Here is a 21,045-nt window from a genome sequence, read left to right as displayed (position 1 = left end):
TGACAGCTCAGAACCTGGAGCCTGCTTTGAATTCTGTGTCTCCCTCTCTCTCTGCCCCTCCCCACTCAGGCTCTGTCTCTGTCTCTCAAAAATAAATAAACATTGAAAAAAAATAAATAAAAAGAAAGAAAGATCTTGCCTGGGTCCTCACCCATCTCCCCACCCCCACAGCCTCAGTTCATACCCACATAATTTAAACCCACACTGCTGGCAACCATCTCTTAGTTCTCCTGCCTAATTGCTTCTAGTCTTCTCCACTTCTGACCTCAGAGGGTCTTAGATCATTTAACTCCCCTTAGTGGCAATCATCCCCAAACTTCTTTGATCATACAATCATATGGGGAGGGGAGGAGGGCATCCTCCCAATGCATGTATATTTACTTCGATACAAACTGTGTATATATGTAATACTACACAAATATAGCCCCCCCCAATAGAAAAGGTAAGAATAAAAAACTCACAGAAATTCTAATATTTTTGCCTAAGTAAATCATCTTGGATACCCCTTTGTGCCAGTCTACTTTGGAAGCCACTGACTTATGAGGTAAAACTCAGAGTCTTCAGCAGGAGCCCCTAATAATGCATACCTTTTGCCTATATATCTAGTCTCACTTCCTGCTATTTTCCCCACAGGTCTTAAGTTCTAGCTATAATAAATAACCTGCACAGACTAGACTTCCTCTTCCCTTAGTGCACATATTATGCTTTGGTCTAGAATGCCCTTTATCCCATGAATGTGTTCTAATTAGGAGTTCAAGCATCGTTTCCCCGGGGAAAGGATTCTTTATCACCACCAGCCCACATATATCCAATTAGGTCCCTGGCCCTACCTGGTTTCCATAGTAGCCTCTGAACATCTCTGTTATAACATTCATTATATTATATTGAAATAATCTGTTTATATTTGTTTTCTCATTAAAACTGTGAGCTCCTTGAATATATGATTTATAGCTTCTTAATCTTTGTGTCCTGGGGGCACAGAAGGCATTTAATAATATTTTGATAGAAGAATTATTAAGTGAATGAATAGGAAGGGGATTAGAATATTCCACTCCAAAATATGCCACTTTGGCATACAAATTATTTTGAGCTGAAAGCAATTGAGAATCAACAGGCACAAAGAAGCCGCCTCCGGCCTTCCATTATCTGACTGAAAGTAGAAACCTCTGTGAAATGAGGACTTCCATTGATCTTCTCTCTGAGAGATCTGTGACCATGAAGAAGATGGAAAGTTGACACCAAGATGAGTCTGAACAAACAAACCTTACTAAAACAAGCCTTATGTTCCATTAGTTTCCACATATATTTACCTTCCCATAATTTACTGCCCCTAGAAGTCCAAACTCTCATTTGTCCAATCACTTTTCCATAATTTATCACCCTTTGTTAAAATGGCATATAAGCTTCTGAATCTACTTCTTTGGATTTTCACTTCGTTTCTGTGTAGCCTCCTTGCATGTAAAATTAAAAACATCAATTAAAGTTGTAAACCATGTCCCCCCTTTAATCTGTCTTTTGTTAGCTTAATTCATACACATCAGCTATAACACCTAAGAGGATAGAGGAAAAGTTTTTTCTCTTCTACAAATGCTGGCTTGGAAGAGGCAGAAATATCTGTGTACTGATGCAGGAATGTAGGATTAAACCAGAGCGAAAATAAGGTGACTGGGTGGCTCAGTTGGCTAAGCGTCCAACTTTGGCTCAGGTCATAATCTTGTGGTTTCCAAGTTCAAGCCCCATGTTGGGCTCTGTGCTGACAGCTCAGAGCCTGGAGCCTGCTCCAGATTCTGTGTCTCCCTCTTTCTCTGTCCCTCTCCCGCTGGCATTCTGTCTTTCTCTCTCTCAAAAATCACCAAACATTAAAAAAAAAAACTAGAGTGAAAGGGCGCAACACTTTAGAGGAAACAATCATAGACTGTAGTTTCATTTTTATTTAATAATTTTTTAGAGAGAGAGTGTGTGTGTGTGCACAGGGGAGAAGGCCAAAGGTAGGGAGAGAGAGAATATGTAGGCTCCACACTCAGCACAGAGCCCAACATGGGGTTCAATCTCACGACCCTGGGATCATGACCGGAATTGAAATGAACCCTTGGATGCTCAGCTGAATGAGCCACCCAAGTGCCCCAACTTCTGTGTCAGTGGTAAAGGAATGGGTGTAATTTCCAACTTATTTGTCGTTGGGAAGACTGTACTGCAGACACAATTATGTTTACATTAAACTTCCCTAAATTTTCCCCCATAGAAGCTGTAGAAGTAGCCATTCGTATTGTGTTTTGCTCCCTTTCTTCCATCTTCATGAAAGACTCATCTAAACCCTTTGGTTTAAATTTCTCATACCCAACATTCAATGTCAGTTTAATAATAATGACATAAACTGTCATCTTTTGGTACTTCCTACATTGCAAGTTCTATGCAACTATTCTTTTATTATTTTTTTTATTTTTAAAAATATTTTTCTTTTTAAAAAAATTTTTTAAGTTTATTTATTTTTAGAGAGGCAGCACAAGCAGGGTAGGGGCAGAGAGAAAGGTGAGAGAGAGAATCAACTATTCTTTTTTTAAATTTTAAAACAGCTCAATCATAATACAGCTAACATTGCTTATTTACTATGTGTCAGCATTGTTCTAAACATTTATATGCACTAATTATTTAATCCTTACAATAATCCAATGTGATAGGTACTATTAAGCCCATTTTACTAATCGGGAAAATGAGGGACAGAGCAGTTAGGGAACCTGTCCTCATTCCCAGCTGCACTGTCAGTGCAGAGCCCAAGGAGGGGTTCGATCCCATGAACTGTGAGATAATGATCTGAGCCAGTATCAAGAGTTCTGAGGCTTAACTGACTGAGCCACCCAGGCACCCCACCCCTTCCACTCATCCTCATCTCACTTAATGGCATCAACATCAACTCAGTTGTTCCAGAAGCAAAGCTAAGAAAGGGACAGGGGATGGGTCACTTACCTCAAGGATATTTTCTAAAGGAGCAACATTTACAATAGTTTTCTTTTCTTTATTTTTTAAATGTTTATTTATTAATTTTGAGAGACAGAGACAGAGCGTGAGCAGGGAAGGGGCAGAGAGAAAGAGGGAGACACAGAATCCGAAGCAGGCTCCAGGCTCTGAGCTGTCAGCACAGAGCCCAATGTGGGCTTGAACCCACGAACCATGAGATCATGACCTGAGCCAAAGTCAGATTAAACTTAACCAACTGAGCCACCCAGGCACCCCAACAATAGTTTGCAATGACAGTGTGTTAACATGATAGTTATTATGGCTCTGATGAAATGATGTGAGAGGAAGGAAAGTGAAAATAAGACCATGGCACAAGTAAAGAATATGGTTTAAAAAAAAGGTACTTTAAAAATACACTCCCTCCTTCACTAAGCAGCAGGAGAGGATAACGAGCTTGTTACAACCTGATGTTGTCCTTCAGTTATTCATCCTTGACACCTCTTTTTACTTGCATAACTCCTATTTCATTTTTAAGGTTGCAGTTTATGTAATCCTCCAGACTAGGTAACATTTGCCTCAGTTACATGGTTTCATAGCAGCTTATGCCCACCCTTCATGATTCTTTTACAGTTATAATTAACTATTCATGTGATTACTTCTGTCTGACATTGTAAGCTCCTGAAAGTAGGGACCATGTCTGACTTTTCACTTCTATATTCCAAAGAACCTAGCACAATGCTAGCATATAGTAGGTACTCAATAAATATTAAGTAAATGCCTGTTACTTTCCATCGGATGAATATATGCCAGATTGATTTTCAATAAAGTAAAATAATGTCAAGGTTCTATTGTGTTAGGTAGGAGATGGGAGTCACTGAGTTATAGAATGCTAGAATTCGAAGTACTCTCACAGAACACTCAAGATAAATACCACTCAAGCAAACACTTAAAAAAAAAATCATTATCCCCACTCAAATACTTTATCTTTTGGGAGACAAGATAAACAGAGGGAAAAAATGTTCAGCTGAAAACACTGCCTCTATGTGTTATGGGAATTCAGGAAAGGAAGGGGTCAGCTTGGGTGCATCAATTAGAGGTTTCACAGAACACAGGTGGGAGACCTGGGCTGCAAGTCTCAATGGTGACAGATGGACTTTCTGAGAGAGTGAGCATAGAGATGAAAATCAGAAGTTGGAAAAGGAAAACGAGAGAAAAAGCATTCAGAATAGAAACCAAGGATAGAGGACTAACAGGGCAAAGTGTCATGGCAGCCAGTGGAAGAGTCGCAAGATTGAATGCATGGATAACAGACCAAAAGGATGAGCACAGTGCATCCTGCAGTCATACATTTCTAAAAAGGGTCACATAGCTATGGTAGGTGGTCTCTAAGATGGCCTTCAATGATGACTGCCTTCTGGTCTTCACACCCTCATGTAATCCCCTCTCCTTGAGCCTAGGCTGAATTTAGTGACTAACATCCAGTGAGTAAAATACAGCACAAATGATGGTGTGTTAGTACCCATGTTAGTTTACAAACACCAAGATGCAGCTTCCTCTCTCTCTCTCTCAATCTGAGGGCAGCCAGTTGCCATATGGTAACCTATTCTTCAGAAAGGCACACACAGCAAAGAACTGAGGGAGGCTTCTAACCAACAGCCAATGATGAATTCAATCCTGCTAACAACTACATGGGTGAAATGAAAGTCCATTCTCCCCTAGATGAGCCTTCAGATGAGACCACAATCTCAACTAGCAGTCAGACTGCAACCTCGTGAGAGGCCTGGAGCCCCAGGTACTGAGCTGAGCTTTGTCTGGATTATTGACCTACAAAAACTGTGAGATAATATGTTTGTCTTTTCAAACTACGATATTGTGGGGTAATTTGTTATACAACAACAGACAAATGATATGATAATAATCAAAGTTATTTATATATTTTTAATGTTATATGTTATATATACTCATATATATATATACATATACATATATATGTATATATGTATATATATGTGTGTGTGTGTAAATATATATATATATATATACACATATATATACGTATATATATTTGATAAGTTAGATATATTCTACAGTGTAGGGGGGAAACTAATGAGAACAAAGAGAAGAACTTTGGTATTAACCCAAGGAAAGTAAAGATATTAAGAAGTAGTCATTAAAAATAATTTTTTTAACATTTATTTATTTTTGAGACAGAGAGAACGATCAGGGGAGGGGCAGAGAGAGGGAGACAGAGGATCTGAAGCAGGCTCTGTGCTGTGAGCATAGAGCCCAATGCAGGGTTCAAACTCTTGAACCATGAGATCATGACCTGAGCTGAAATCAAGAATTGGCCACTTAACCGACTGAGCCACATAGGTGCCCCAAGAAGTAGTCATTTTTTAAAAGAATTTCCATTAATCAGGAATTAAATGAGATTAAGTAACAGTAATAGAGAAAGATGTTATTTTTTAGCCTAAAAGATTCATTGGAATAAATTTCACCTTTTGCTCCTCAATTTCCTGGGTCAGAATAGTTGTTCATATTTACCTTACTCTTCTTAACATCTCTAGTAAAAGTGGGCAGGGGTAAGGAGGAAAAATGAAATTAGTTACCTTTGGCAATAGATAAATGTTGGGTTATATATAAAAAAGAATAATGCATGTATTGCCCCATTATCACGGTAATTTGAAAATTCTTCTTAAAAAAAGTTGCTGATGGAAGAAATTAGTCTACCTTCAGAAGTATACACTTTAGCATGCTCAGTGCTTCAAATAGGGCAAAGAACCCAAGGAAAGACCTTTCTTCAAAAATAAAATAGGCCTGTTTCCAGCCTGGTGAACTGACCGTTCTCATATTTGAACATTCTGTTAATAAAACAGAATAAGCTGTATAAAGGAGGAAAAACTTTTCCCTCTACCCTCCTAGACTCTCTGGCTGGGGTCCTTCAAATTACAGATTGACAAAAGACAGATTAACAAGAATAGAGTTTATCAACACATGCATTGTGTGTGTGCAAACACAGGAGAAATTCAGTGATGAGTAACTCAAAGGAGTGGTTAGAACTTGGGCCCATATGGCATCTTAACAGAAGAACAATAAATCTGTAGAAAATATGAGACAAAGGAAACAGGGTTTAGGCTTTCAGGGGTGGCAAACTGTGGAAAGGTAAATATAAAAGGGAGTCAAGGGGCACCTGGGTGGCGCAGTCAGTTAAGCGTCCGACTTCAGCCAGGTCACGATCTCGCGGTCCGTGAGTTCGAGCCCCGCGTCGGGCTCTGGGCTGATGGCTCGGAGCCTGGAGCCTGTTTCCGATTCTGTGTCTCCCTCTCTCTCTGCCCCTCCCCCGTTCATGCTCTCTCTCTCTCTGTCCCAAAAATAAATAAAAAACGTTGAAAAAAAATTTAAAAAAAAAAAATAAAAAAAAAAATAAAAGGGAGTCAATGGAAGGTAAGGTTTATTTTAGTGAGTTTGTTATGTAGATTCCTCTGGTGCCTTCTCTGAGCTGATTAGCGTCTATAGTTGTGTCCAGTGATTAAGAATCATCCTGCCCTTCTTATATTTGCTTTTATATTTTCTTAAATTGCCTTCAGCTCAAAATGATCCTTATGCCAGTGTGGCATATTTTGGAGTGGCATACCATGAACCCCTTTAGAGGATACCTAGAATATTCCTATTCTCATGCTCAATCCATTGCTAATTGTCTTGTACCCTGACACACACAGACTTACTTATCAGGCCTCATGCAGGCTCAAGATCATTACATTCTAGGAATTATGCTGAGAGCCACTACCATGATTAAGACCTTGTAATAACAATATAATAATAATAATAATAATAATAATAATAATAATGATAGCAGCTAATATGTATTATTTACATTATGCCAGGAGTTGTTCTCAAGTGTTTTATAGTTGGCTACACCAACACCATTAGGTAGGTAGTATTACAATTCCCATTTTACAGGTAGGGAAACTAAGACTTAGAGTGGGACTTGGCCATGGTCCCAAAGCTAGCAGCAGGATTTCAACACAGGCTGTCAGGCTCTAATATCCATATATTCACTGGACAAATGTTTCTGGGGTACCTATTTTGTGCCAGGCCCTGTTTTAGGCACTTATGATACAATGGTGAGTAAAAACTACAACAATCTTTATCCTTAGGGAGCTTACATTTTAGTTAAGGGAGATAGACAAAAAATGAGAAGCAGATTGTATGGTATGTTAGGAAATGATATGCGTTATGGTAAAAATAAGAGTGTAGTAAGGGGGAGCAGACATATGAGGGGTGATGAGGCCACTGGTGATTTTAAGAGGGACATCAGGGCAGACCTTTCTAATTTTCAGTTACAGTTTTAAAAATATTTTATAAATGTTTAAAATTTAAAATATAGCTTTTTATTTTAAGGATATTATAAGTAAACTCTACACCCAACGTGGGGCTCAGATTCACAACCCTGAGATCAAGAGTCACATGCTTTACTGACTGAGCCAGCCAAGCGCCCCTAAAATTTAAAATATTTTTAAACGTGAAAGATACAGAAAATCATAAACCAAATATCCATGTTCTCCGACAATTGGACAAATGCTAAAATTTTGAAATACTAACAGAGATAACATTTTGAAATATTTGTATCAGAATTTTCAGAAGTACTACAGCATTGTAGAAATCATAAAAGCTGCTGTCCCACCCATTCTATTCTTCTCTATGCCCCCCCTAACCAATTTACTAAAATTGAAATGCATCCTACCTAACCATATACTTATACTTTTACTATATATGTACATATTCATTAAAAACACATAGGCTAATTTGGCATATTTTTAAAATTTGTGTGACTATCATTCCTATCAAATCTCCCCTCAACTTTATATTCTTGGGAACTATTTATGTTCTATGAGTACATCTAGTTCATTTATCTTTAATTTCTGTGTGGCATTCCATGGTATAAATAAGTTAAGCCTACATTTTCCCCTTCTCCTCTAGTGGCCCAATACACTTTCTTTTACTTTTTATAGAAAGCTTTAGAATAAAAAACTTTTAGAAATTGAAGAAACTTTAAAGACAAGGTAGACCATGAGGAAATAGAGTGGTTGTATCCTCCCAAGGTCACATAGCCAATCAATGGAAAAAATAGAATTAGAATCTGTTAGCCTGATACCCAGTACAACACTCAAGCAACTATGACAGCCTTACCTTTTTTTTAATGTTTTAATTTATTTTTGAGATACAAAGAGACAGAGCATGAGCAGGGGAGGGGCAGAGGGAGAGGGAGACACAGAATCTGAAGCAGGCTCCAGGCTCTGAGCTGTCAGCACAGAGCCTGACGCGGGGCTCGAACTCACTGACTGTGAGATCATGACCTGAGCTGAAGTCGGACGACTGAGCCACCCAGGCACCCCGACAGCTTTACATTTTAATTCTAGTTATCTATATAGAACTGTACATAGAACCATCTCTACATCACTGTATCTATCCTGTGTAGATGTAACATAAGAGTAAATAAGAGAACAAAACATTTGTTTTCCAGGAATAATAAAACTATTAAACTATATAAAACTGTAGTTTTATAACAGTATTAGTAGTTTAGTAATGATTATAATAGCTCTTTTTCCACAGTCTGCTATGTATTTTTTAAATTGAATGTTATGGGGCGCCTGGGTGGCTCAGTCGGTTGAGCGTCCGACTTCAGCTCAGGTCACGATCTCGCTGTCCGTGAGTTCGAGCCCCGCGTCAGGCTCTGGGCTGATGGCTCAGAGCCTGGAGCCTGCTTCCGATTCTGTGTCTCCCTCTCTCTCTGCCCCTCCCCCATTCATGCTCTGTCTCTCTCTGTCTCAAAAATAAATAAATGTTAAAAAAATAAATAAATAAATTGAATGTTATAATTTTAAATTCAGGCAATAGCAATATGAATCAGATATTAATTCTAGGAAATAAGTCTGACTCAGTGTGGATGAAGTATGGCAAGGTCAGGAACGACCCAAGGCCGGAAGACCATTTAGGAAGCCATTGCGGTACTCCTGGAGACAGGTGCTGATGGCCCAGACTAGGCAGTAATGATGGAGAGTAGAAGGATTTGAGAACTATTTCGGATATACTGTACTTGGGGTCCAGAGACGGGATCTATATCATCTTTATTCCCAGTTGCTGCCTAGGTTTTTGCACATTTCCCTGCTGATTTGAATCCACACGTTAGGGGGGGCTCCTGGGTGGGTCAGTCGGTTGAGCCTCCCACTCTTGGTTGCCGTTCATGTCATGATCTCACAGTTTGAGCCCCAAATCAGGCTCTGCACTGTTAGCACGGAGCCTGCTTGGGATTTCTCTCTTTCTGCCCTAACCCTGTTTGCCTGCGCATGTGCGCTCTCTGACTCTCTCTCTCTCTCTCTCAAAAAATAAACATTTAAAAATAAATAAGTGAATCCATGCCTTATGGACATGCCATACCTTCTTCCTCTCCTCAGCATCAACTGCCACCTTCCTACTTGTTCCTCTTCATTCACCAGAGGCTTCAACGCAAGACGAAGACCTCAATTCTGGCCATTTCCAACCTGATATTAATGTTCCAATGGCAACTTGCCTAAAGATCTGACCTCTCAGTTCCTTGACCTTCACACCTCTGATGACATTTTCCACACTCTACTTTAGCCAACTAACCTTATCACTGTCAAAATTTGCATGACTTCAATCATCACATCAAACACCCCATTTTCTTGCTAAGATCTTCTGTTCTAGCTCAGATTCTCAGGCACCCCCAGTTTACCTATTCTTCAACCTTGTTGGATTCGCCAGCCCACTGGTACCTCCCTCCTTTTATCAGTCCATTCTTAGATTTCTAGCCTTTTTATTTTCAGCATAGAGTCCAATTTTTTTAAATTTCATTCTCTAGTATCTTTTTTTAAAATAATTTTTAATGTTTATTTTTGAGAGAGAGAGAGGGGGAAAGACAGGGTGCAAGGGGGGAGGGGCAGAGAGAGAGGGGGACACAGAATCCAAAGCGGCCCCCAGGTTCTGAGCTGTCAGCACAGAGCCTGATGCGGGGCTCGAACTCAGGAACCACAAGATCATGACCTGGGCCACAGTCAGCCACTTAACTAGCTGACCCACCCAGGCACCCCTCTCTAACTAGTATCTTAGACGTCTTTGACTCTTGGCCTATTATATCTGCTTGGAAAAACTATAGCCCTGAATGGATCCGGTCATCATCCTTCCCACCTTCTCTGTGGGAAATGAGCACTAATGGAGAAAATAACAAAAGAGCAGAAATTGTTATCACTTTCTATTCATGGTCACCAGCCTCAACGGGGTGGCCCCCAAAACTTTAGGACAATCTACATTTCACTCCTCAATAATGGTTTCGTACTGTTTCTACCATTCTCAACTCCGACTTGCCTTGCCACTCCCCAGCACCTTCTTGGATAATTCTTTGGGGGTCAATTATAGCCTCATACTTTACATAGAAGAAATCCCCTCAGAATTCCACCACTGAATCTATTACTCCAATTGCTTTTGTACCAATCTTCTCTTATTTCCACCTAAATCAATGGAAGACATGTCTCTCCTCCTTTCCAGCATCCTCTGTGCTTGGATCACATCCTTTCCCACCTCTGCATGGACTTCAGTCTATTGGATTATCCCTCCCTTCTGTATTTTTGATTTAGTACTTTGTAATATCTTTCAAACATGTTCTGGACTACTCTTTTGTGTTAAAATTATAAAGAAAAAAATCATAATCGCCATAATCAGCTTCATCCCTGAAGATTCTGGTCTGGTGTCCTTTCCCCTTGCAGGTTTCCCTGGCACACCTGTTTGTAGTCCACGCTGATTGTCTATGCTCGCCGGGTACTTGCACAGGCAGGTGTCCAAGCATCTCTCATACTGTGTGTTGAGTTCACTCTGCAGCTGGACTGGGAACTGATTAAGGGCAGACACTGTTTCTTACGAATCTTTGTAACCTAGTGAAGTGCTCTGTGGGCACAGTGATTGAGTGAGTGAGGTGGAGAGATATCTTGTAATGTTCTAGGAGTATGGTGGGGGGGCGGGGGGTACAGTATGGCGGATGACTGGCTAGGGAAGGATTCAGATCCCTTTCATTACCCCCCCCCCCCCTCCATTGGCAGGTAAGTGGTGGAATAAATTAGTTGGGGAAATTCTGTCAGAGATAGACCAACCGAGAATCTCAAATATCTCCACACTGCCTGATTTCTCTTCACTTTTATTTTATCCCTTTCTTGCAGGCTCCTTCTCTCCTATTTTCTACTTTCTTCCTCAATGTTTCTTTTTTTTAATTTATTTAAAAATTTTTTAATGTTTATTTTTTGAGAGAGAGACAGAGTGCGAGTGGGGGAGGGGCAGAGAGAGAGGGAGACACAGAATCCGAAGCAGGCTCCAGACTCTGAGCTGTCAGCACAGAGCCCGGCTCTGGTTCCCGGCCTGAACTCACCAACTGCGAGATCGTGACCTGAGCCGGAGTTGGAAGCTTAACCGACTGAGCCACCCAGCGCCCCCCGCCTTCCCCCCCCCCCCCCCCGCCTCAGTGTTTCTTAAGAAAAAAATAAAAGGAGCGATATTGATTTTCTGGCTCCTTCAGATGGCCTTTCCTTCTTGAGTCCCTTGGTCTCGGTCCCACGACTTTTTTGCACCCTGTCGCTGATTTTTTCCCTTCGGTACGAGAACCTGTCTCGTTCTGTGTGGTCGTGTTCGGGGGCTTCCAGCAGAGGGGTGGTGGGTGAATACTCCTAGCTGGGGTCTGCAGGATATATAGAGATAACGAGTTTTGTACCGGAAAACAGATGACGACGCCAGGCTCTGCACTCCCGGCTTCCCTCGGCTGCCAGAGGCGCACGCCTGGCGCCAGAGCCCAGGAAGTGGCTCCGCCCCTCCGGCAGCTTACCTGGATTGGCTCCCAAGGGCAGGCCCCTGGCCAATCAGGCGCGGGGGCGTTGTCTCGGGCGGGGCTTCCGCTTCCCGCCTCCAGCCTCCCGCTTCCCGCTGCTCCCCCTGCTCCGGTTCCAGGCAGCCCAGGATTGACCCCTCGTATCCTGGCGACTGCTGCCCCTTGTCTTCCGCCCCGAGTCCAGGCGAGACATGGCCACGGCCACTGTGGCAGCAGCAAGACGAGGCTTCTGCCGAGCCCCTCCGCTCCTATTCCGGCGCAGCTACCAGACAGAGAAGGGTGTCTATGGCTATCGGCCGAGGAAGCCCGAGAGTCGGGAGCCCCGGGGCGGCCTGGCGCGCCCCTCAGGTCGGGGATAGGGCCGTGCCGTGCACGTAGGGGCTGGGGAAGCAGGGGACTTCCCTGACAGGCCTGAGGTGGGATGCTGTTGTGGGAGAGGCTGGACTTCTGGGGGTCTGCACTGTGCGCTCAGGCCCGTAGGGAGTAAGGGGAGATGAGGGGGCCAAGGAAGGCAGGTTGGGCAGGGGGAGGTTGTCAGTGTGAGGGTCACCCTCTGTCCAGCCTTAGTAGGTGGGGAAACGTGAAGTCGGGGTCTCGGCATTGGATCCACGCGTGGGTGATCTTCCCATCGCTCGTGTTCAAACTTGTTTTGTGAGGTCTTGTCTTTTCTGTTCCTTGGATGTAAACTTGTGGGAACTTAGCTGTTGCGCAGGCGGAGCTGCGGGAAAAGAAGAGCTCTAAGATCTCCCAGCTCGTTGAGCTTACTCAAGGATACATTTCCAGGGCCATCTCTAAGGCTCTTGTGAGCAGAATGTGTGGGGATCACGACCGTACAGCTAGGGTGAAGAGGGCAGTTAGCTGGTGGTTGGACCACAGCATGGTAATAATTATTTGTCTCCTTGGCCTAACTAGCCTCTTACTTTAATCTCAGAGTTTAAGATTCTTTGCTGAGTTCAGAACCATGTCACTGATGGTTTTAATGGGTTAGGAGACCTGAATATTAGTTTTTGAGACCTCTCTTTGTATGCTGATGTACAGAAAATCTATTTGGGGTATTTGGTTTGTGCCGCAAAGTTGTGATGCATTTAATCTTCACAGAACAGATGAATACAGATTGATTATTAGAAGAAGATCATTTGGCATCTTTGATCCAGTTACTAGATTGACAATGAAGATTGTCTTCATCATATAAGTACCTGAACTTTGACTCTTATATTACACACTGGGACCTCAATAGTTTGCTCTTGACCTCAGGTGACTTTGATAGTAAACCTGATTTCTCTTTCTTAGATGCAGTGGGGTTCCTTTAGGTTCATTTTGGCCAAATAGATTGTTAATCCTTGGGGATAAGACTATTGGTATCTTATTTCACTTTGCAAATCGAGTGTCAAGAATTTTCTATGTCAGTTATTCTCAAAGTTAAGTGTGTGTTCAAATCATTTTGAATTGATTTTTAAAATACCATTTCCCAAGCCTCCCCCCACCCCAGGGTTCTAATTCAGTGGTCTGAGATAGATTTCAAGAATATGGATTTTTATCAGGTACCCCTGGTGATTCTTTAGCAGAAAGGCTATAGCCATCTATGGCCAAATACTGTTATAGTCATAACTCACAAGTGTAGGACATATTTGACCATCTCTTCTTCATTTAGGATCATATTAGTGTGTGCTCAGTGCATAATTATTGTGATCTTGTTTAAGGTTTTCCCTCACAATTGGGCCTCTATTTGATTCTTCATTTATTTATTTAGAAAGAGAGAGAGAGACAGAGAGCAAGCTGGGGAGGGTCAGAAAGAGAGAGGGAGAGAGATATCCCAAACAGGCTCCCTGCTGTCAGCGCGGAGCCCAATGCGGGGCTCAAACCCACAAACCATGAGATCATGACCTGAACCTGAACCAAGAGTTGGTCACTTAACTGACTTAGCAACCCAGGTACCCCTCTATTTGATTCTTCAGCCTGGCAGCTGAAAACTAAGCCTTGCCTTGGAAAACCTAGGCCAGTGGTTTTTACCTGGAAGACTGTATCCAAATCATTTTGGGAGCTCTGGGCTGGTGTGGCTTGAAAAAATATCTCTGGGGTTGATTTTATATGTAATCCCTTCCCTCTTCCCTCATTACCAAATTGACTCTTCCCGCTCCCCCCGCCCATCCAGACTAGTAATGATTTTGCTATACTGTGAGGTGCTTGGTGACTTTGAAAGTTCACTATTGAGTTAGGACTGAATGCCAAGGGGTGCTCGTGTGGTATTGGGAGGAAAGAGTGAAATCAATGCTGGGAAATAATTGATGCACAGTTGCAGAATCTAGCTTAAGAAATTCTGTTCCTGGAGCACCTGGGTGGCTCAGTTAAGCACCTGATTTTGGCTCAGGTCATGATCTCACAGTCTGTGAGTTTGAGCTCCACATCGGCCTCTGTGCTGACAGCCCAGAGCCTGAAACCTGCTTTGTATTCTGTCTCTGTTTCTCTCTCTCTCTCTCTCTCTCCCTCTCTCTCTCTCTCTCTCTCTCTCTCTCTGTCTCTGTCCCACCCTCCCACCCCACTCATGCTGTCTCTCTCTCTCTCAAAAATAAATCAAAACATAAAAAAAAGAAAAGAAATTCTGTTGCTAAGGGCAATCTTTTATTCTTATTTTTTTTAATTCATTTGTTTATTTTGAGAGAGAGAATGAGAGAGAGGGAGGGAGAGAGGCAGAGAGTGAGGGACAGAGAAAATCTCAAGCAGGCTCTGAGCTGTCAGCATAGAGCCTGACCCAGGGCTCAGTCTCATGAACTGTGAGATCATGGCCTGAGCCGAAATCAAGAGTTGGACACTCAACTGACTGAGCCACCCAGGCGCCCCTTCATTCTTCCCATTTAAAAAAAAAAATTTTTTTTACCATTTGATTTAATTTATTTTTTAAATTTACACCCAAGTTAATTAGCATATAGTGCAACAATGATTTCAGGAGTATATTTTTTTAATTTTTTTTTTAACGTTTATTTATTTTTGAGACAGAGAGAGACAGAGCATGAACAGGGGAGGGTCAGAGAGAGGGAGACACAGAATCCGAAACAGGCTCCAGGCTCCGAGCTGTCAGCACAGAGCCTGATGCAGGGCTCGAACTCACGGACCGCGAGATCATGACCTGAGCCGAAGTCGGCCGCTCAACCGACTGAGCCACCCAGGCACCCCAGGAGTATATTTCTTAATGCCCGTTACCCATTTAGCCCATCCCCCCTTCCCACAATTCTTCCTATTTTTTAACTACTGTGCATAAAACTGAAAGGCAAGTGGTCCACTTTGTACCTTTTTCAAAATTACCATTGCGTGCAGATCTGTAGCAGTTTTTTCTTCTGTTTTAGAAGGTACCAGTTATTTTGTAGATCACTGTCTCCTACTAGCCTAGGTGGGAGAAAGGGGGCAAAGAGAGTTGCTGTCACTTCTGGTAGCATCTCACCTCTCACCGTCAGGACTTGGTCAGTATGTATCTGCAAAGGAGATTGGAAAGCATAATTTTTATTCAGGTTGGCCATGTATCAACTAAGAATTATCTGGGGAAAATGCTGAAAAATAACTAGTAATCACCACATTCCACCCCTTTGGCCACTCAGATAACCTAAGCTTTTTCTTTTTTTTTCCCCTTTTATAGAATGGATTCTGTCTCCTCTACTCAGTCTTTGAGTCCAGTTCAAAGTCTGTTATCTCCCAAGAATGTGCAGTCCTCTCTGTCAGGACTGGCTGTGTCTGCTCATGCTTTAGAATTTCATGAATTGCCATGCACCCCCTACTGACACATTCCATATACAAAGAAAACTCCCATCTGGAAAAGAAAGGAATGAGGAACTCTAGTAGTCACTATTCAAACCAGTTATCAAATCCTGCTGGAGAGGAATGATAAGAGCTCCTTTCTGTGGTGATGTACCAAGTTCACAACATTCCCCTGGCTTTGTCGTGTGGGTCTTTCTTTATCCATTGTCTTCTGTGGCCATCTCTGCCTTGGACACTGGGGAGTATGCCCTCCTTGGGGGCTGCCCACCGTCCACAGCCTACCTTATTTTGGTAAGGTTAGGAACCTGAGAATTACTTTAGGGGGTTATCAACGACACGGTTGTTTTTACTTATTTTTTTATTTTTAATGGCCGAAGTTGGGATTTCTTTGGCAGTACAGTTTTCTCATGAAATTCATAGGCTTGCAGTCTTTTTGCTTGTGGTCATTTTATGACCAAATTGCCCCCAGACAAAGATCTCCTCTAGAGCTAGTTTTTAAGCCTGAAAACTCCAGTCTTTTATTTACTGCTTCTGTGCTCCACCCACTCAGCTTCCTAAACTTAGAGGTGCTTACCTTGAGACCATCAAAAATAATAGGCTTGAGTGGGAAGGTAATACCCTTGATTGGACCTTGGAGGCTCAGCGTCCCTCATTGCCTAACGGGGAATGCTTACTGGAAGGTCCTCGAAGAAGGGCTTGTCTGTTTTCCCTCTTGGTAAGACAGCTTCTTCAGAACCACTTTTTATAATTGCCTCTAGTTGTCCAAACCTGCTAGGATCTGCCTTCTAGCAGAGCTGAATTTCCCTGCATCTCTTCTTGACAACTAGCTTGCTCTAGCTTGACCTCATCTCCCTCCCAGGGCTTTCCTGAAAGTGACAAGAAACAACGATCACATGCTACTGAGCCACAGCTCCGTGGACATACAGTCTGCCTTGCAGGACATCACCGGTGACAGTTTCACCACGCGTTTTGTCAGATAGCATAACACAGTGCTCATTAGCTTTCTAGTCTGAAACATCTGGGTTCTTGGTACCTACCGCCTGACTGCTAAGCCACGGTCATATGTATTTTAGGCTGTTATGGTAGCAACCCACCTCGAGTACCAAATGGTGTATTAGATAGAGTAAGTTCAGGGGCTGTGTTGGACACGTGGAGGAACAGTGACCTAAGTGAGACGAGTAAAGGTCTGAGCTGGTATGACAGCTTTGCTCTGCAAGGTCCAAAGGGGTTCAAGCTCCTTCTATGTTGTTTCTTCGCCATCCTGCGGGTGTTGCTGTCTACTCCGGTCCAGGATGGCTCATCACTGCATCCACACTGTGCAGCAGGATGGAGGAAAGGGGGAAGGGAAAGAGGACACATCTCCCTTCAAGGGCAAGACCCCAAAGTTACACAGATCATGGCTACTACCTTCTCATTCATCAGAACTTAGTCACATGGGCAACTGGCTGCCTGGAAGGCTGGGACGTATATCTTTATTCTGCATGGCCATATATTTGATTATCACCATGAAAGAGAAGAGAAAATGAATCTCAAGAGTTGTAGTAGGCTCTGCTACAGACATATTGTAAAAATGTGGGGCAAACAACCCACCTTCAACTTTTCACCTCATACTTCATATCAAATCTTGAGCACTGTGTTTCTCAAAGCCTTGCTTTCTGTTTTCACTGTTGGGATCCTAGCGTAGGTCTTTAATTCTGGTCTGCTGCTGCTGCTGCAAGAAATATTAATCCAGGTGCTCCTAGCCAAGTCTACGGATCCCTGTGGAAAAGTTTCAGAGGGTCTGTGGCTTTTGCACAACTGTGTGTATTTTCAGGCAAAGGGCCTGTAGCTTTCATTGAATTCCCATGACTTCAAAAAGATAAAACTGCTAGCCTCACTGCTATGAAAATTTGTAGCCTAGTGTCTTGCTACAATTTCTCTAAAACATAGGTTTCATTGAGTTATTTTCTTTTTTAAAAAATTTTTTTAATGTTTTTTTTTTGTTTGTTTATTTTTTTAATGTTTATTTATTTTTGAGAGAGACAGAGACAGAATGCGAGTGGGTTAGGGGCAGAGAGAGAGGGAGACACAGAATCTGAAGCAGGCTCCAGGCTCTGTCAGCACAGAGCCCGATGCGGGGCTCGAAGTCACAAGCTGTGAGATCATGACCTGAGCCAAAGTTGGACGCTCAACCAACTGAGCCACCCAGGCACCCCTCATTGAGTTATTTTCTTAACTCAAGTCTCCAAAGGCTCTATTTTGCCTCTCAGAATAAAATCCCAGATTCGTTAGCTTGATATTGAATGCCCTTCATGTTTCATGACCCATTCTGCCTTCTTTCTTACCTTTCTCTGACATAAATTCCCCCATGTTCCAGCCGTTATCCAAGGCTCTCCCCGCTCATTCTGTATGCCCTTCCACTTCATACCCATTCTCCATGGCTCATCTCCGTTCCCATCTCCTCTGTAACATCTGTCTAGACAACTCCAGGCTATCCTAATCTGATCTCCCTCAACTCTCAGTCCGAGAGACCCCTTGGACTCTACTGAACTTTTTATGACTGTGTGCAGTTTCATATAGAGACCATCCTCTCATGCTGTAAGATCCTGCTTGGTAAGCTCCTTGTCTTACATTCCTCTCAGCTCTGTATTTAACTGAATACTTATTAAGTGAGCTATTCCTACTAAGAAATGGAAATACAATTCTGTATATGCAATTTATTTGTGACATTTAGCGCATTTGAATTTTGCATGTATAACCGTAACACCAATTATCAAGAAAGGAAGCACTGTATACATTGGGTAATATACTATATTACTATGCTTTAGAAGAACTAATAATTTCTTTTTTGCTCATGAACACAATGAAGACTTGCTGGGTTTTTCCTTAAATTCCATTTAAGTGGGTGCTTATGGTCAGTTCCGTTAATTAGGAGTACATGATTTAATTGGCTCAAGTCTTTTTCCTTTTTTTATTTTTTCAAAAAAATTTTTAAATGTTTATTTATTTTTGAGAGAGAGAGAGAGAGCGAGCATGAGTAGGGGAGGGGCAGGGAGAGAGGGAGACACAGAATCTGAAGCAGGCGCCAGGCTATGAGCTGTCAGCACAGAGCCCAACATGGGGCTCAAACCCACGGACCGTGAGATCATGACCGGCTCAAGCCTTTTTCATGACGCCTGCCAGTTGTCCTAAAAGGTACCATCTTGGTTGAGAGAAATGATTGGGTTGGTTGGTGGATCATGTCCACAACTCTTTGGGATTGGCAAAGTCCATCGAAGGACAATCTGTCCTGAAAATGGACACATGGCATCCTCCCACATCCAAGGTGACATAGTGAGATGGGATACGATCAAAGTTATGGTGCCTCCCTCCTCCTCTTTGCCTTTCCTTCATCAGCCTTCTTTTTACAAATATTTATCTTGGCTGAAAATCAATGCCTGCATGGGGCGACTACATCATTCACTAAGACATCCATTACATTAAGGCTTTAAAGAGATATTGAATTTCCTTCTAGTAACCTCTTAAATGACAGTGGTTTCACTAGTTAAAATTTGACCTGTGGTGAGTGTTCTTTGTTGCTGGCTATTAGTAACAGCTTGTACTTTAACCTCTGTAAACCTCAATTCAGGTAAACTTCAGTTTATTCATCAACAATCCCAATTGAAAATGGAGGAGTGCCGATTCAGGAGTATCAATGTCATTATGGAGGATTCAGATTACAAAAATATGGCAGAACTTAGGGACCAGCAGGAGATGGGCGCCATAGGATTTCAAGCAGCATTTAGCCATTACTGACCTTGGCACTGAGCTTTAGTAGTTGAAGTGAGGTTGTGGGTATGTTGCAAATTAGAAATAATAGGAGCCTTTACTGGACTCATGAGAAAAGCAGTTGAAGAAAATCCTAATGCATTAGAGATTTAAAAAAATCTAGATAGGGGCGCCTGGGTGGCTCAGTCGGTTAAGCGTCCGACTTCAGCTCAGGTCACTCTCTGACTGTCCGTGAGTTCAAGCCCCGCGTCGGGCTCTGGGCTGATGGCTCAGAGCCTGGAGCCTGCTTCCGGTTCTGTGTCTCCCTCTCTCTCTGCCCCTCCCCCGTTCATGCTCTGTCTCTCTCTGTCTCAAAAATAAATAAACGTTAAAAAAATTAAAAAAAAAAATCTAGATAATTCTCGGGTACAATGCAGATCAGAAAAGGCTAATGACATTAGCCCTTGTACTTTTTTTTTTTCAAATGTCTCACTGATTTCCAGTTCTCTCATCCTTTTTGCTGTAGGCTCTGGACTTCCCTTTTCAATTTTTGTTATAATATAATGGATAAAACATTGGATTGAAGTCAAATATGCTTGAAGGTAGCTTCTTTACTACCTCTGTCACATTTTGCAGGTCACTTAACCTCTTTGCGCCTCAGTTTACTCTTCTGCAGATGAGGAGACCTATTTCAGAGTTGTCGCAAGAGTTGGGTAAGATGACGTGTGTGAAACACTGAGCAAAAGTTAGTACTTGCTGTCATTCACTATCAATCTGTGATCCTTACTTATCTATGTTGGCAGTGATTTAAGAAAGGATTAGGAAAAAACCCAGAAAGGACCAGAACAAGGTTTTTGTTTGTTTTTTTTTAAGAATGAAATAAATTTTATTTTATGTTATTTTATTTTATTTTTAAATGTTTATTTATTTTGAAAGAGAGAAAGAGCACGCGTGTGTGCACAAGTGGGGGAGGGGCAGAAAGAGGGAGAGAGAATCCCAAGCAGGCTCTGCGCTGTCAGTTCAGAGCCGGATGCAGGGCTTAATCCCACAAGCCCTGAGACCATGGCCTGAGCCAAAATCAAGAGTCAGACGCTTAACTGACTGAGCCACCCAGGCACCCTGAAATAAATTTATTTTATAAAGATACTGTATTTGAGGTGGAAAGATAAGGTATGATATAAAATAAACTCAGTTGCACAGCCTAGGTTTATCTGAATTTGTTGTACAGAATATAATAGTCTGGTACAAAGTCTTGCCTTAATTTCTTTGTTTTTTAAATGTTTCTTTATTTTGAGAGAGGGAGAGAGAGCTCGGAAGAAGGGGAAAGGGGGAGAGAGAGAAGGAGAGAGAGAATCCCAAACATTCTACACTCAGCTCCAGAGCTCAATGCAGGGCTCTATCCCATGAACCTGTGAGATCATGACCTGAGCTGAAACCAAGAGTCTGATGCTTAACCAATGGAGCAACCCAGGTGCCCCTGAAGTCTTTGTTTTAATGTGGTTATTTCCAAAGTTCCTAAGCTGAAACTGGGTGCGGGGTGGGGGGTGGGGGCGGCCATCACATTTTAATGGGGTTTGAAGAGACTCCAGTTATGAAATTCTCTTTCTTGGAGTCTTCAGTCATTTTATAGATATCCAACATTCCCACTTGCTATAAGCATATGCTGCCTTGAATGTAAGAAACCCATGGATATGATCTAGATATTTTTGGGGGGAGGCTGTTTATGACCA

The 21,045-nt window shown here is 42.3% G+C and overlaps 1 protein-coding gene across 3 annotated transcripts in view; it reads left to right on the top strand.

Moving 5' to 3' along the window:
- The first annotated feature begins 11,942 nt into the window (after positions 1-11,942).
- DHTKD1 (dehydrogenase E1 and transketolase domain containing 1) overlaps positions 11,943-21,045 on the top strand; it is a 51,995-nt gene continuing 42,892 nt past the window's right edge. For 2 of the 3 annotated variants that reach the window (XM_058681915.1, XM_058681914.1), the window contains exon 1: positions 11,943-12,190. In XM_058681915.1, coding sequence (XP_058537898.1) covers positions 12,034-12,190 — 157 coding nt within the window. In that variant the 5' untranslated portion in view covers positions 11,943-12,033. Of the gene's footprint in view, positions 12,191-12,945; positions 13,097-21,045 lie in introns of all 3 variants that reach the window. The other variant, XM_058681916.1, reaches the window with a different exon arrangement.

This window comes from Neofelis nebulosa, chromosome 8 (assembly GCF_028018385.1).
Source record: "Neofelis nebulosa isolate mNeoNeb1 chromosome 8, mNeoNeb1.pri, whole genome shotgun sequence".
In the NCBI taxonomy this organism is placed as follows: Eukaryota; Metazoa; Chordata; class Mammalia; order Carnivora; family Felidae; genus Neofelis; species Neofelis nebulosa.
This window is presented reverse-complemented; position numbering and strand designations above follow the sequence as displayed.